The 15398-nt window shown below is 32.0% G+C and overlaps 2 protein-coding genes across 2 annotated transcripts; both read left to right on the forward strand.

The window, feature by feature from the left end:
• The first annotated feature begins 273 nt into the window (after window positions 1–273).
• Window positions 274–7636, forward strand: LOC141399159 (uncharacterized). Its single transcript, XM_073977337.1, has 9 exons — window positions 274–798; window positions 864–1331; window positions 1407–1474; window positions 1540–2950; window positions 5227–5913; window positions 5973–6364; window positions 6766–6998; window positions 7069–7339; window positions 7460–7636. Exons 4-8 carry the CDS (start codon window positions 1787–1789, stop codon window positions 7329–7331), a joined length of 2739 nt encoding a protein of 912 aa, XP_073833438.1. The 5' UTR covers window positions 274–798; window positions 864–1331; window positions 1407–1474; window positions 1540–1786; the 3' UTR covers window positions 7332–7339; window positions 7460–7636.
• Window positions 701–1743, forward strand: mei-217 (meiotic 217). Its single transcript, XM_073975754.1, has 5 exons — window positions 701–798; window positions 864–1331; window positions 1407–1474; window positions 1540–1650; window positions 1730–1743. The coding sequence occupies exons 1-5, from the start codon at window positions 701–703 to the stop codon at window positions 1741–1743; spliced, it is 759 nt and encodes a 252-aa protein (XP_073831855.1).
• Window positions 7637–15398: the final 7762 nt, after the last annotated feature.

The following is a 15398-nucleotide window of genomic DNA, read 5'->3' on the forward strand; positions in this document are numbered from 1 at the left end:
GAAATCCACTCGATTTCAACTGTCAATTCCTTTGCGTATACGTCAAATGAAAACTCATCTGAAATCGATTCGATTTCATTTGACGTTTGAGCAATGGAATTGACAGTTGAAATCAAGTGGATTTCGTAAATGTAAACATAGTATAAGTCACGGTCCACACTAGCGTGAATTTCATTAAAAATTTCATAAAATTAGGCGTTCTTAAATCGAATTCCCCACTACAGCAATTTTATGATTTTACTCTACTATGGAAGTCGATCAAGAGACGCATAATTTCATTCAATTTTTACAATGAAATCACTCTAGTGTGGACCGGGAGTAAGTCATAAAATTGCTGTAGTGGGGAATTCGATTTAAGAACGCCTAATTTCATGAAATTTTTTAATGAAATTAAATTCGCCTTGGCTTCGTAGTCAAACGATAAGCTGATTATCATTTTTATATGTCCCACATTCGAGTTTTGTTTTGGGTACTTACTTTTATTGGTTTATCTCTTTTGTATCCGTATTCGTGTCTCCGATGGTCATCAATGATGAACTCATAATAAGAGTCTCTTATTCACCATAGTGAACCATTGAAAAAGGCGCCAAATCATTATTTTGTCATTGCGAAATTAATTTTTAAAAGTTATTTTGTGGAAAAAATTAAGAAACACAAGGAAAACTAAAATAAAAACAAACGCTTAACTCACAAGCATCTAATGGCAGAGAATAATAATACCACATCCACGATATCATCAGTTGCAATAAGTGGACAACAGAATCGATCAAGCACAATCAATCCTTATTTGACACAATCGTAAGTAGGAAAGAAATACAATTAAAACAAAAAATAAAACGTAATAAAATTAATTTCCTTTCTAGTTTCCGCGATCAAAAACAAATCGACAACTTTGTGCGCAGTAACAAATTGCTGAAAGCCATTGAAGAAACTACCCATAACTATCTCAATAAATATAAACAATCAAAACGTCCTGAAGACGCCTTGGATGCAATAATTGTAAGGTTAACATTCGTCTACTCGGATTTTTTTGGACACACATTGGATTTATTGCATTTGTGTATTGAAGAGCCGGTGGAATTTTATAATGCCGTCAAATATTGTGTATTTGCTATTGTCCGGGAAATAATTAAAGATTTTGTTGCACGCTATAGTGATTTGGAATCATGTCTAAAATTCATTGACATTGATCAGGTTCATGTGTTGGTGCGTTTTTTGGGTTTACCGTTACAATCTGAATTGTGTTTTGAACCACATTTGAATGTCTATCGCACAGGATTGTCACTATTGATTGGTATTTTGTCGGCAATAACGGTTCCAGAGAAAATCATGTAAGTACGAATGTTACATGAAATTATGTAGGTCCGTCTCGGATTATTGAACATAGTATTGTTTTTGCTTTTCAGCCTACAATCTGTTTGGTATTGTTCCGCAGGCTGTTCCAGTAACAAAGTTAAATCACATGCTGCTGAGGGTATGTTTGTAAGATCTCATTTGAAAACTACAACTACATAATTCCTAATTTCATTCCTTCTATAGCCCCCTTGTGCACAAATTGCAATCGTCCCATGAGTGAATATCCCAAACTGCGACATACCCAAGAATATTGTTTGGTGCGAATATTACCAGCTGCCAGTGTTGAAACACCACGTAAATTTAATCAAACTTATCGAGCCCTTACCGCTAGAGTTCCCGAACACGTACACGATTCTCCCCTGTTACTGGGAAGTCGTTACATTATAACAGGTTATTATAATTACACCGAACAATCTCAAGAATTTCAAGCATGGAATATAACAACAATTTGAGTACTGATTTTGCATCATTGCGGGATATATCCTCAACGCAAATGAATGCATTGCTAAACATTGATAGTCCACCAGAAACACCATTAGATCCAACACAAATGCAATTAAGTCAAAGCTCTCGCCTCGAACTATATTCATGTAGAGCCACAGCGGGTGGTATTGTGGAACAAAGTGTTGGAATATCGGCATTTTCCCACAAAGAAAGGACGACACGTGAGGATGTTTTGGAAGACAGTAATGTCGATTGTAGTGTTTTGCGTTTTAACAATCAGCCTCTGGATGACTCTCAACTTAATTCCCAAATTGACTTTTCGATATTCAATCAAGTCCACCCAAATGATGATAATCTAGGATTTTCACAACCATTTTCATTAACTTCAGGTTCCGTAAAAGAGGTACCACAAAGTCCCAAAAATGTTGAAGCTTCAATTACGGTTATGGAATCTGAGGACATTGATGTGGCAGAAGCTTCAGATAATTTAACAGGAAATCAAACATCCGATATTTTAAATACCCAAGAAATTGAAAATTTGGATTTAGGCGAGCTATGCCCCGGTTATGGAGAACAAATACAAGAAAAATCCCCAACAGAGATAGAAAATGAAAAGGAATTTCATTCACCAAACAAGAATCGGGAATCTATGGATTCGGTTATTATAACCTCACCTGATATTGATCACATAACCCTCGAAGATACGGAACTAATGGAAATACTAGAAGAAGTTGAATTGCAAGAGAAAAGTTTTAATACAAATCGTACAACAACTTCATTTAAAAGGGATATTCCAGAGGGAAATATTAAAAATGTTGATGTGGCTATTTCTAAGGAACCAACATCGAATGAAAAGGAAAATGAAATCCCTTTGGATTTTTCTTCTGACGGAGGCAATGATTATTGTATTGAGAACGCGACATCTACAAAGCAGACTGAAGGCGATTTTGTTTTTACCAAACCCGAAGCTCGTATTGACTTGTTCAAGAAACCCACAGATGTTATTAACAAGCCTGGTACAAATAAGGTGTCAGAAAAACCTTCTACTGTTCCAAATTTTGATGATATTGAAATGGAAGAACTGGATGACATTGACTTTGAACAGTTGAATGCTTTGGAAAGGGCCTATTCTAGAAAAGTTGACAGACAGGTGAGTCATAATAAATATTCTTGAAAATACTTGAAACGAATCGACGTTTGAAAAATAATTTTTAAAAAATCCACGTTTGAAAAATAATTTTTAAAAAATCCACGTTTGATAAATAATTTTTAAAAAATCCACGTTTAAAAAATTTGTATTTAAAAAATCCACGTTTAAAAAATTTGTTTTTAAAAAATCCACGTTTAAACAATTATTTTAAAAAATCCTCGTTTGAAAAATAATTTTTAAAAAATCCACGTTTGAAAAATAATTTTTAAGAAATCTACGTTTGGAAAATAACTATTAAAAAATCCACGTTTGAAAAATAATTTTTGAAAAATCCACGTTTGAAAAATAATTTTTAAAAAATCCACGTTTGATAAATAATTTTTGAAAAATCCACGTTTAAAAAATAGTTTTTAAAAAAATCACGATCAAAAAATAATTTTTAAAAAATCCACGTTTAAAAAATTTGTTTTTAAAAAATCCACGTTTAAAAAATTTGTTTTTAAAAAATCCACGTTTAAAAAATTTGTTTTTATAAAATCCACGTTTAAACAATTATTTTAAAAAATCCTCGTTTGAAAAATAATTTTTAAAAAATCCACGTTTGAAAAATAATTTTTAAGAAATCTACGTTTGAAAAATAATTTTTAAGAAATCTACGTTTGAAAAATAACTTTTAAAAAATCCACGTTTGAAAAATAATTTTTAAGAAATCTACGTTTGAAAAATAACTTTTAAAAAATCCACGTTTGAAAAATAATTTTTTAAAAATCCTCGTTTGAAAAATAGTTTTTAAAAAATCCACGTTTGAAAAATAATTTTTAAAAAATCCACGTTTGAAAAATAATTTTTAAAAAATCCACGTTTGAAATATAATTTTTAAAAAATCCACGTTTGAAAAATAATTTTTAAAAAATCCACGTTTGAAAAATAATTTTTAAAAAATCCACGTTTGAAAAATAATTTTTAAAAAATCCACGTTTGAAAATTATTTTTTTTTTTGAAATAGGCGTTTGAAAAATAATTTTTTAAAAAAAAACCACGTTTGAAAAATAGTCTTTAAAAAATCCACATTTGAAAAATGAATTTTAAAAAGTCGACGCTTGAAAAATAATTTTAAAAAAAAATCTAGTTTTTGAAAAATCCACGTTTAAAAAATAGTTTTTAAAAAAATCACGATCAAAAAATAATTTTTAAAAAATCCACGTTTAAAAAATTTGTATTTAAAAAATCCACGTTTAAAAAATTTGTTTTTAAAAAATCCACGTTTAAAAAATTTGTTTTTAAAAAATCCACGTTTAAACAATTATTTTAAAAAATCCTCGTTTTTAAAAAATTCACGTTTGAAAAATAATTTTTAAAAAATCCACGTTTGAAAAATAATTTTTAAAAAATCCACGTTTGAAAAATAATTTTTAAAAAATCCACGTTTGAAAAATAATTTTTAAAAAATCCACGTTTGAAAAATAATTTTTAAAAAATCCACGTTTGAAAAATAGTTTTTAAAAATCCACGTTTGAAAAATAATTTTTAAAAAATCCACGTTTGAAAAATAATTTTTAAAAAATCTACGTTTGAAAAATAATTTTTTAAAAATCCACGTTTGAAAAATAATTTTTAAAAAATCCACGTTTGAAAAATATTTTTGAAAAATAATTTTTAAAAAATCTACGTTTAAAAAATAATTTTTTAAAAATCCACGTTTGAAAAATAATTTTTAAAAAATCCACGTTTGAAACATAATTTTTAAAAAATCCACGTTTGAAAAATAATTTTTAAAAAATCCACGTTTGAAAAATAATTTTTAAAAAATATCCACTTTTGAAAAATAATTTTTTGAAAATCCTCCTTTGAAAAGTAGTTTTTAAAAAATCCACGTTTGAAAAATAATTTTAAAAAATCCACGTTTGAAAAATAATTTTAAAAAATCCTCACTTGAAAAATATTTTTTTAAAAAAACCAACGGTTGAAAAATAGTTTTTAAAAAATCCACGTTTGAAAAGTATTTTTTTTTTAAATCCACGTTTGAAAAATTTATTTTAAAAAGTCGACGCTTGAAAAATATTTTTTAAAAAATCCACGTTTGAAAAATAAATTTTAAAAAATCGATGTTTGAAAACTAATTTCTAAAAATTCTGGTTTGAAAAATGATTTTTAAAAAATCCAGGTTGGAAAACTAGTTTTTAAAAAATCCAAGTTTGTAAAATAATTTTTAAAAAATTCTCGTTTGAAAAAGGTTTTTAAAAATCCACCTTTTCTTTCTACTTTTCTCTTTTCAGTGTGAAACCCAACTAGACATAAATTCAGTGCGACCTAGCATAACAGAGAAAATGGTTCCATCATGTCCGCCACCACATCTGAGGCCACTGATACAAACCCCAACAGAAAGTAAACATCCAATGGATTATCTGGAGCTAAATTATAGCAAATCATCATCGGTGCAGAGTAGTCAAGATCTACCAAGTCTACAAAGTTCTATAAATATTTTAAATCAAGCTATGGATGCATCATCGAACCAAAAAAATTCTACAGCTGAAAGTGCCCGTACTTTTGATATTCCCAATAAGTCCAATGCAAATAAAGAAGAAACGCCAAAGCAACAAACAATTCCATCTGAAAGTGCCCGAACATTCGATATTCCCAGCAAATCCAATGATGGTAAAGAAAAATCAAACAGTCCTCTACCAAATCCTGAACTCAATATCTCAAAGACTTCATCAGCAAAAACTGACACCAGTAAATCATCTACCACATCATTACCTACACGCCTGCGAATTAATAAATCTACAACAGATGCCACAATGATGCCTCTGTCTGTGAAGCAGTTATATGATGTTATCAAGGAACAGTATTCCGATTTTGCCTTTATTTATGCCCTAAGTGCCCAGCTGTGTCAGGATCGTGTACCCATGGATTGTTTTGTGACCCTCAAAATGGGACTACTTCTCAGTTTGGCTTCCATAGGGGTAATAATAATTCACTTTAAGGCAATTTTTTTCTTTAGACTAATATGATCTCCTAACAGCTCAATCCCGACATACCACCCATACCCATAATTGCAATTGGCAATGACACATATATGACAAATTATCTTATGACTACCGTGGGGCAAATGGCTACACGTTTCATTGGCCCCACAGAAGATACAAAACCACCTTCAAGCAATGGTTATCGTAATCATCAATGGATTGAAGCTGATCCCCTTATCTTGGCTCAAGGTGGTGTTTACTATGTTGGTGATTGGTCACGTTTGAAACTGTTAAGAGCTGATAAACTATACAAAGATCTAGAATCATCAATGGTGACCATAAGTAGTAGCAGTGCACATCAATACCCCTTGCAGGCAGCTGTATGGGCCCATTGGCGTTCATTTCAATATAACACCAAAGATCATCAAATGTTTAATAAGTTTATGAAGTAAGTCGTAACAAATGATGGTTAATTCTTTTCAATTAACTATTTAATATAATTGACATGCCTATTAGGAGAAATCTAGGATAGTTCATTTTTCTCACTGCTTTATCTAAAATAGTGTCTTAGAACGATTGACAATTACTTAGTTCTGAATCCCAGCTGGACCAGGGGCATATTTTTGAGATATTGTGTTATTTCCATCCGAGTTAAGATATTAGGGCCTAATAAATGCAATTAAATTAAATTAAAAAAAAATATCCCATATTCTACGACAGTTTCACTGTTGATTAAGATGATCGCTTAACCAACAGTAATATACCTAATCAATTTACCGATCTATTTCCTATTTTTATTCCTCTTTTATTTCCTTCTCATCACTTTCATATTTATTGCTTCCTTTGCAGAATTTTTGGTATACCCATTTATGTAGCTGATGATAATCATGAAACCCTAATCAATTACATCCTAGAGCAGGCCTCTGTACGTACATTTGAATCTACGATAGATCACTTATCCATCAGTTCAAAAGATATGACCGATTTTGTGGTTAATATATCACAACGATGTGTTGATCATACTCCAGAGGCTTCGGATCTGCTACAAAAATATTTTGTAGCAACAAGGACAGCAAGACCAGGTATGGATTTACATCTCCACTCACATATAAGAGTAAAATTATACATTTCTTGTTTACCTCTCATTTGTAGATTGTCTCACAAAACAAGGCCTCACTGTTTTAAAACAATTTTCCGAATCATTTGCCAAACTTTGTCTACGCCATGAAGTTCTGCCCATTGATGTTCTATCATCGATTATATTATGTGAACATTCTATAGGACACATTTTTGGTGTCAGTGATAATCCACCTCCACAATTTGGGGCAGTGCCCTTTGTAACAGTTGTAGATGAATATGTGGCACAATTTAAGCAGTGGTTAGATGATTACATTGAAAAATATTACAAAGATTAATATTTTAGGTAAGTTTTGTTTACAATTAATTCATAAATACCAAAAAATAATGGGACAACTAAATACAATCCCTGACATGTTATAAATACAAGTTATTTTATTAATATTTCTTCTTTATATGTTTTCAGTTTCTATTAATAGAATAACGGCTAAAAATAACGCATCAATATTTCCGATATTTGGAACGAGATTCGAAACTCAAAATAGTGTTTAAGTTTGCATACATATTTAATTATACTGTGAAGTAAATATAAAACAAATCAAAAAATAAAGAACAAGAAATTTAAACATACGTTTTCAAAAAATATTCAACAATCAATATTTCACAAATCAAATCCCCCGTGAGTTACAGAAAATATACCCGGTGAGTACAGTATTTTTATTTAATCATCCACTTAAAATATTTTCGGATGTTAAAAATCGGACAGAAGTCCCTTTGAAAAGGCATCAATGCTTCAACTTATTGAAAAATAATTTTTAAATAGTCCACGTTTGAAAAATAATTTTTAAATAGTCCACGTTTGAAAAATAATTTTTAAATAGTCCACGTTTGAAAAATAATTTTTAAATAGTCCACGTTTGAAAAATAATTTTTAAATAGTCCACGTTTGAAAAATAATTTTTAAAAAATCCACGTTTGAAAAATAATTTTAAAAAAATCCACGTTTGAAAAATAATTTTTAAAAAATCCACGTTTGAAAAATAATTTTTAAAAAATTCACTTTTGAAAATAATTTAAAAAATCCATGTTTGAAAAATAATATTTAACAAGTAAAAAAGCATTAAGTTCGGCCGGGCCGAACTTTTCATACCCTCCACCATAAAATATTCTGAACTAAAATGGAATAATTACTTTTCATTCCTGTCCCCAACTTTAAGTGGGTACGTTAAAATGTCAGATAATGTTTATGTACATTTATGCTTCTTTCGGGAGGCCCTTTTTTATGGTGCCTATATCTAACTATGAATGTTGACATTTTTTGGTGGGCTAGAAATTGGGAGGTACTGTTATATAGGGGTTATAATAAAACATGAGCCTATGTTGACAGTTTTTGATGGGAGCCTTTACTGTCAAATAACTCCTAATTCGGTTAAAAAATTTAGCTAGAATTTTCAAAATATCGAAAATCGGTTCATAACGTGGGAACTTCAAATGTCATTAACAGCTAGTTCGGAGGTATCTGGGCTATACGAAAATATGAACTTAAATGAACCGTTATATGGGTGCTATACCAAAACGTGGACCTATGTCCACAAGTTTTGTCATATAAGTTTATTGACATTTAAGAACTTTAAATGTCAAATTATAGCTACATCGGTCTGAAAATGTAGCTACAAACGTCAAAGCACCGCAAATCGGGGGTACCGTTATATGGGGGCTATACCAAAACGTCGACCTATGTCCACAACTTTTGTTATATAAGTTTATTGATACCTAAGAACCCTAAATGTCAAATTATAGCTAAATCGGTCTGAAAATGTAGCTAAAACTGTCAAAATACCGTAAATCGGGGGGTACCGTTATATGGGGGCTATACTGAAACGTGGACCTATGTCCACAACTTTTGTTATATAAGTTTATTGACATTTAAGAACCCTAAATGTCAAATTATAGCTATATCGATCTGAAAATGTAGCTAAAAACATCAAAACACCGTAAATCGGGGGGCACCGTTATATGGGGGCTATACAAAAACGGGGACCTATGTCCACAACTTTTGTTATATAAGTTTATTGACACTTAAGAACCCTAAATGTTAAATTATAGCTACATCGGTTTGAAAATGTAGCTAAAAACATCAAAACACCGTAAATCGGGGGGCACCGTTATATGGGGCTATACCAAAACGTGGACCTACGTCCACAACTTTTGTTATATAAGTTTATTGACACTTAAGAACCCTAAATGTCAAATTATAGCTATATCGGTCTGAAAATGTAGCTAAAAACATCAAAACACAGTAAATCGGGGGTACCGTTATATGGTGGCTATACCAAAACGTAGACCTATGTCCACAGCTTTTGTTATATAAGTTTACTGACACTTAAGAACCCTAAATGTCAAATTTTAACTAAATCGGTCTGAAAATGTAGCTAAAAACGTCAAAATACCGTAAATCGGGGGGTACCGTTATATGGGGGCTATACCAAAACGTGGACTTATGTCCACAAGTTTTGTTATATAAGTTTATTGACACTTAAGAACCCTAAATGTCAAATTATAGCTAAATCGGTCTGAAATGTAGCTAAAACCGGCAAAATACCGTAAATTGGGGGGTACCGTTATATATACCAAAACATGAACCGATATAGCCCATCATCGAACTTGACCTGCCTGCAAACAAAAGACGCATTTTCCCAAAATTTCAGCGTTCTATCTCCATTTTTGTGCATGCTAGAGTGATTACCACAGACGGACGGACGGACGTGCACAGATCGACTCAGAATTTTGCCCTGATCAAGAATATATATACTTTATAGGGTAAATGAGTATTTCAATGCGTTACAAACGAAAAAACAAACTTAATATACCCTCCATACTATGGTGGAGGGTATAAAAAAGGTGTCATTGTCAAAATGCTCCCATTATATGGTAGAACCTAAAGGATACTAAAGGCCTGCGTACATAAGCTGCCTTGCCTGATTGCCTTGCTTTCCTACTTCATTTCTGACATAATAAAAATAAAAGAATAAAGAGGGCCGAGCAAATTTCGAACTGGGTTGCCCTTTTCTTTTTTATTCTTTAACCCTTTGCCTCTCAGCACCCTCTCTCACCTACAAACTGACAATTGCCGCAAGTAAACTCGCCTAATGTAAATTGGGACTAAGAAGGCAAGGCAGCTTACTAGGTGTTTACACCAGACAGTTTGTCTTCAAATACAACTCTGATTTACTAACACATACATACATTTGTCGTTTGTCTCCCAGGACAAATTTTTGGCATTTTTTGTAAAAATAGGTGGAATAAAAATTGAAATGTGTTGAAAACAAAAGAACATGGACATAAACAAAATATGTGAACGGAAAACAAAAAGAAATCGACGATTTTCATTCAAAATGTTGAAACTGTTTTTGCAGTTGTCGGGACGCCTACGTCACACAGGCAAGTTGTGGGATTTTGACAATCAATACATGAAGTCAACTGTCCTGTCATTTGTAAACGCAGTGTTATGTACTCGCCCTTTAATTATTATTGTTTAAAAATAAAAAAATATATTTTGAACTTCTTCACCAAAAATTCACATGTCCTTTCAACGAAAAAGTGGAATTAATTATATCGTGATTTTTAATGCATTACACTGGTAACCCTGATCTCAAAAACAATTGTTTGCTGAAAACATGACTAAGCCGTTGAAACTTTGTTGCTTATTCACTTTTCTGATATGTGTTGATCATGTGTGCTGCAAAATATGAGTATGCGTGTTCGACGCTTTTTTATTATAGCAACAATATCAAATAGCATCAGCATCGCTAGCAATATTTTTGTGAAATTTGTTGCTACATGTTGCCGTTGTTCATTGTTGCTAAGCATATTTCGAAGAAATTTTAGCAGGCAAAGCTGCAAATATTCGGTGCTTTTGCTAATATGGCGTTAGCATTTTAAACCCTGGTTTCAATTAATTCTCTAATATAATTGACATGTCTATCAGGAGAAATCTAGGATAGTTCATTTTTCCCACTGCTTTATCTAGGATAGTGTCTTAGAGCGATTGACAAATACTTAGTTTTGAATTCCAGCTGGACCAGTGGCATATTTTTGAGATATTGTGTTATTAATAGACATCGGATTTTGCATATTTGCATATTTTTTTATTAATAAAGATACGAAAATTCTGATTGGACCAAAATTCGTTTTGAAGAAAACTGAATGCAATGACAGGCTCATATTTTTTATTTTTTTGCATATTTGCATATTTTGCATATGCACAAAATATGCAAAATATGCAAAAAATATGCAAAATATGCAACTAATTTTTTTGACGAAAATCGTCAAATTAAATTTGGAAAGTCATCAAAAAGTTTTCTAAATTAAGTTTATTGTCGTTAAACGTCGATTTCTTAGCAGATTATAATGTTATTAATTATTATTCCGCCACAGCAATAAATCTGGACTAAAACACTTAGAAAATTTCCTATAACCCAGCCTTATTATTACAACATAAGTTGCTTTCTAATACAAATTTGTTCAAAAACTCAATCAGAAATGTCAAAATGAACGTATCCAAATATGTTGATAGTTTCTGCTCGGCCAAATTGTCTGACAGAATAACAAATGAGCTAGAAATTAAGACTAAGACAATATTGAATATTACATAAAATCTTTCATATTTTACTAAAAACATATAACATATAAGACAACATGTTTTTAAAACATATAAAGCATATACAGGGCAATCATGAATATTTCCCTCCGAATTTTCCGCACGGAAAATAATTTTAGAAAGTGAAACTCTTTTAAAATCAATATTTGTTAAAAGTTGAAAGCTACTAGATTCGCTTCATGATGGCATATTCTAGTCGAATCGACAAAAATATTCCCTTTTTGAGTATAAATATGGAAAAAAATTGTGAATTTTGGGAAAGGAAACAAATTATGTAATATAATTGTTCCACAAACATCCCAGGCGGGACAGGGGAGACTGCTCTCATATCAATGAGTGCACCCCGATTCATATTAGCTCAATAATATGGGACCTACTGTTTATCGCCGAGTCCGAACGGCGTGTCTAAGACACCACGTGTAGAGAAGTTGTACAAGGCTGAAATACTCAGAAAATGTCGCCAACATTACTAAGGGGTATTTTGCCACCGTTGAAAAGTGTTTGATGTTGACTGGCCGGGGAATCGAACCCACGACCTTTAGCGTGCAAGGCGGGTGTGCACCACGGTGGCACCCACCGGAATTGCACGGATTTTTTATTCATGATTGCACTGATAACTATATTTTAATACCCTAAGGGTATTATGTCTTAGTGAATGAGTTTGCAATATGCAAAAGGAAACAAAATAGACCCACAGTTCCTTTTGATTATCTGCATAGATTCGCACTTATCCAGGTATTTTTGAAAACAAAGTACAGGTCACATTATAGACCAATTCGCATAAAAAAAATTTTTTTTTTGGCCCTAGGGCGTTCCGTGTTTTGTTTGAAAATTAAGATTCCTTGAAATCTTTGCCTTTTAGGTGTATAGTGCCTTTGGCAATTTTAATGACAATATTGCGGCGAATATTTTTCTTAATATATTTATTTATATCCTAGACAACAAGACTAACGTGTTATAAAAGGTGTTATATCCTTGTACTCGGTAATTTTTTCTAAATGTTGCTGAAAAAAATTTTTACAGCAACTCCTCCATTAAACAACTGTCCAAATTCGAAACATTTGTAATAATTAGTTCAAATTATCGAGTACACGGTCGGGTAAAGTTAATTAATTGTATAATTTCTTTTCGACTGTGTTATCAAAATTGTTTTCCTGTAGCAGGAATAACAGAACTATATTTTTTAGCATTCCAAATGCTTTTCTAGCAGAAATATGTGAGTGGTTTTGCCATGTTAAAGATAATTCCAAGGGTTTGACTTATTTTACCACTACCACGCTATTGTGTGGTTTTTCTGAGTGATGTCATTTTGCACTAATCATTTGGTGTTCTTTACATCAATTTTAACTACATCCCACTTTAAATAAAACTTGTTGTTTTTAAAATTTGAAAACAACAAAACCCGAGATTAAGCTGAAATTATTTTACAACAATAAAATAATACACATCTCAACACAAATGCCAAAAGTGAATCTAAAAATAATGCATTACTTTTTGCCGAGGAGTGAACATATCCCAATTCTGCATTAAGCGGTTGTATGCTTACAATATACATATAAAATTATGTATTTTTAGTGCATTAAACTAAAACCATGTCATCAATATTAAAGCGGCAGTTAGAGCGTTTTTCCAAAGAAGTTTTTTGACCACAAATATAGGACTAAACACTATAAAATATATTCAAATCAAATATGTGGATATTCAAAAAGTATACTTCTAATTATAGTTATATTCCAGAACCTGGAATCGTAAATGATACTTTAGTACTTTTTCCCATTTTGCGCTAAAAAACGAACCCTTTTTCCAAAAACTAGAAAAAATTGCGCTTTTATCTAAACAAAAATAGCGATGACTAACTCCAGCTCCTTTGTTTTTCTGCTAGACAATTTTAGCCGATTAGAAACTATCATCATATTTGAACATGTTGATTTTGACATTTCTGATTGAGTTTTTGAAATTTTTCCATTATCTATCTACATTTGTATAGGGAGCAAATTATGTTGTAATAGTAATGCTGGGTTATTTGACATTTTGTCACCTTGTGAAAACGGATTTAAGTCTTGTTGTCTAGATTTATTGCTTTGGCGGAATATCTGGAGAGTCTCAATAACATAATAATCTGCAAAAAACTATGTTAAACGTCAAAAAACTTAATTTAGAATGCTTTTTTGATGATTTTCCAAATTTAATTGACGATTTTTGTCAAAAAAACACTTGCATATTTAGCATATTTTTTGCATATATTTTGCATACTTTTTGCATATATTTTGCATATTTTTTGCATATATTTGATATGACCCCAAATATCGAAAAATTGACCCTCAAAACGCCTAGATCCAAAATTTGAGTCCAATCGGATAAGAAATAAAAAACATGCTAAAATCCGATGTCTAGTTATTAATTCCATTCGAGTTAAGCTATTAGGGCCTAATAAATGCATTGAAAAAATTATCCCATATTCTACGACCGTTTCACTATTGATTAAGATGATCGCTTAACCAACAGTAATATATCTAATCAATTTACCGGTCTATTTCCTATTTTTATACCCTCCACCATAGTATGGAGGGTATATTAAGTTTGTCATTCTGTTTGTAACACATCGAACTAATCATTTGCGACCCTATAAAGTATATATATTCTTGATCAGGATAAAATTTTAAGACGATCTAGCCATGTCCGTCTGTCCGTCTGTCCGTCTGTTGTAATCACTCTAGCGTTCGCAATAATTGAGATAGAGTGCTGAAATTTTGCACCCGAGGGTCTTTTTTCCATAGGCAGGTCAAGTTCGAAGATGGGGTATATAGGTCCACTCTTTGGTATAGCCCCCATATAACGGTACCTCCGAATTTGAGGTATTTTGACGTTCTTCGCCATATTTGCAGACCGAATTAACTATAATTTGGCACTTAGGGTTCTTAGTGATCAACAAACTTATATCCCAAAGGATATGGGCATAGGTCCATATTTTAGTATAGTCCCCATATAACGGTACCTCCCGATTTTCGGTATTTTGAGAATTTTAGCCACAATTTTTAACCGAACTATCTGCAATTTGACATTTGAGGTTCTCAGTGGTCATGAAACATCTCCACCAAGCATCGTCAACATAGGTCCATGTTTTGGTATAGCCCCCATATAACGCTACCTCCCGATTTTCGGTATTTTGAGAATTTTTGCCACAATTTTTAACCGAACTATCTGCAATTTGACATTTGAGGTTGTCAGTGGTCATAAAACATCTCCACCAAACATCGTCAACATAGGTCCATGTTTTGGTATAGCCCCCATATAACGGTACCTCCCGATTTTCGGTATTTTGAGAATTTTAGCCACAATTTTTAACCGAACTATCTGCAATTTGACATTTGAGGTTCTCAGTGGTCATGAAACATCTCCACCAAGCATCGTCAACATAGGTCCATGTTTTGGTATAGCCCCCATATAACGGTATCTCCCGATTTTCGGTATTTTGAGAATATTAGCCACAATTTGTAACCGAACTATCTGCAATTTGCCATTTGAGGTTCTCAGTGGTCATGAAATATCTCCACCAAGCATCGTCAACATAGGTCCATGTTTTGGTGTAGCCCCCATATAACGGTACCTCCCGATTTTCGGCATTTTGAGAATTTTTATCTACAATTTTTAACCGAACCATCTGCAATTTGTCATTTGAGGTTCTCAGTGGTCATGAAATATCTCCACCAAGCATCGTCAACATAGGTCCATGTTTTGGTGTAGC

This window comes from Musca autumnalis, unplaced genomic scaffold (assembly GCF_047663935.1).
Source record: "Musca autumnalis isolate F117 unplaced genomic scaffold, ASM4766393v1 scaffold_3, whole genome shotgun sequence".
Taxonomy (NCBI): domain Eukaryota; kingdom Metazoa; phylum Arthropoda; class Insecta; order Diptera; family Muscidae; genus Musca; species Musca autumnalis.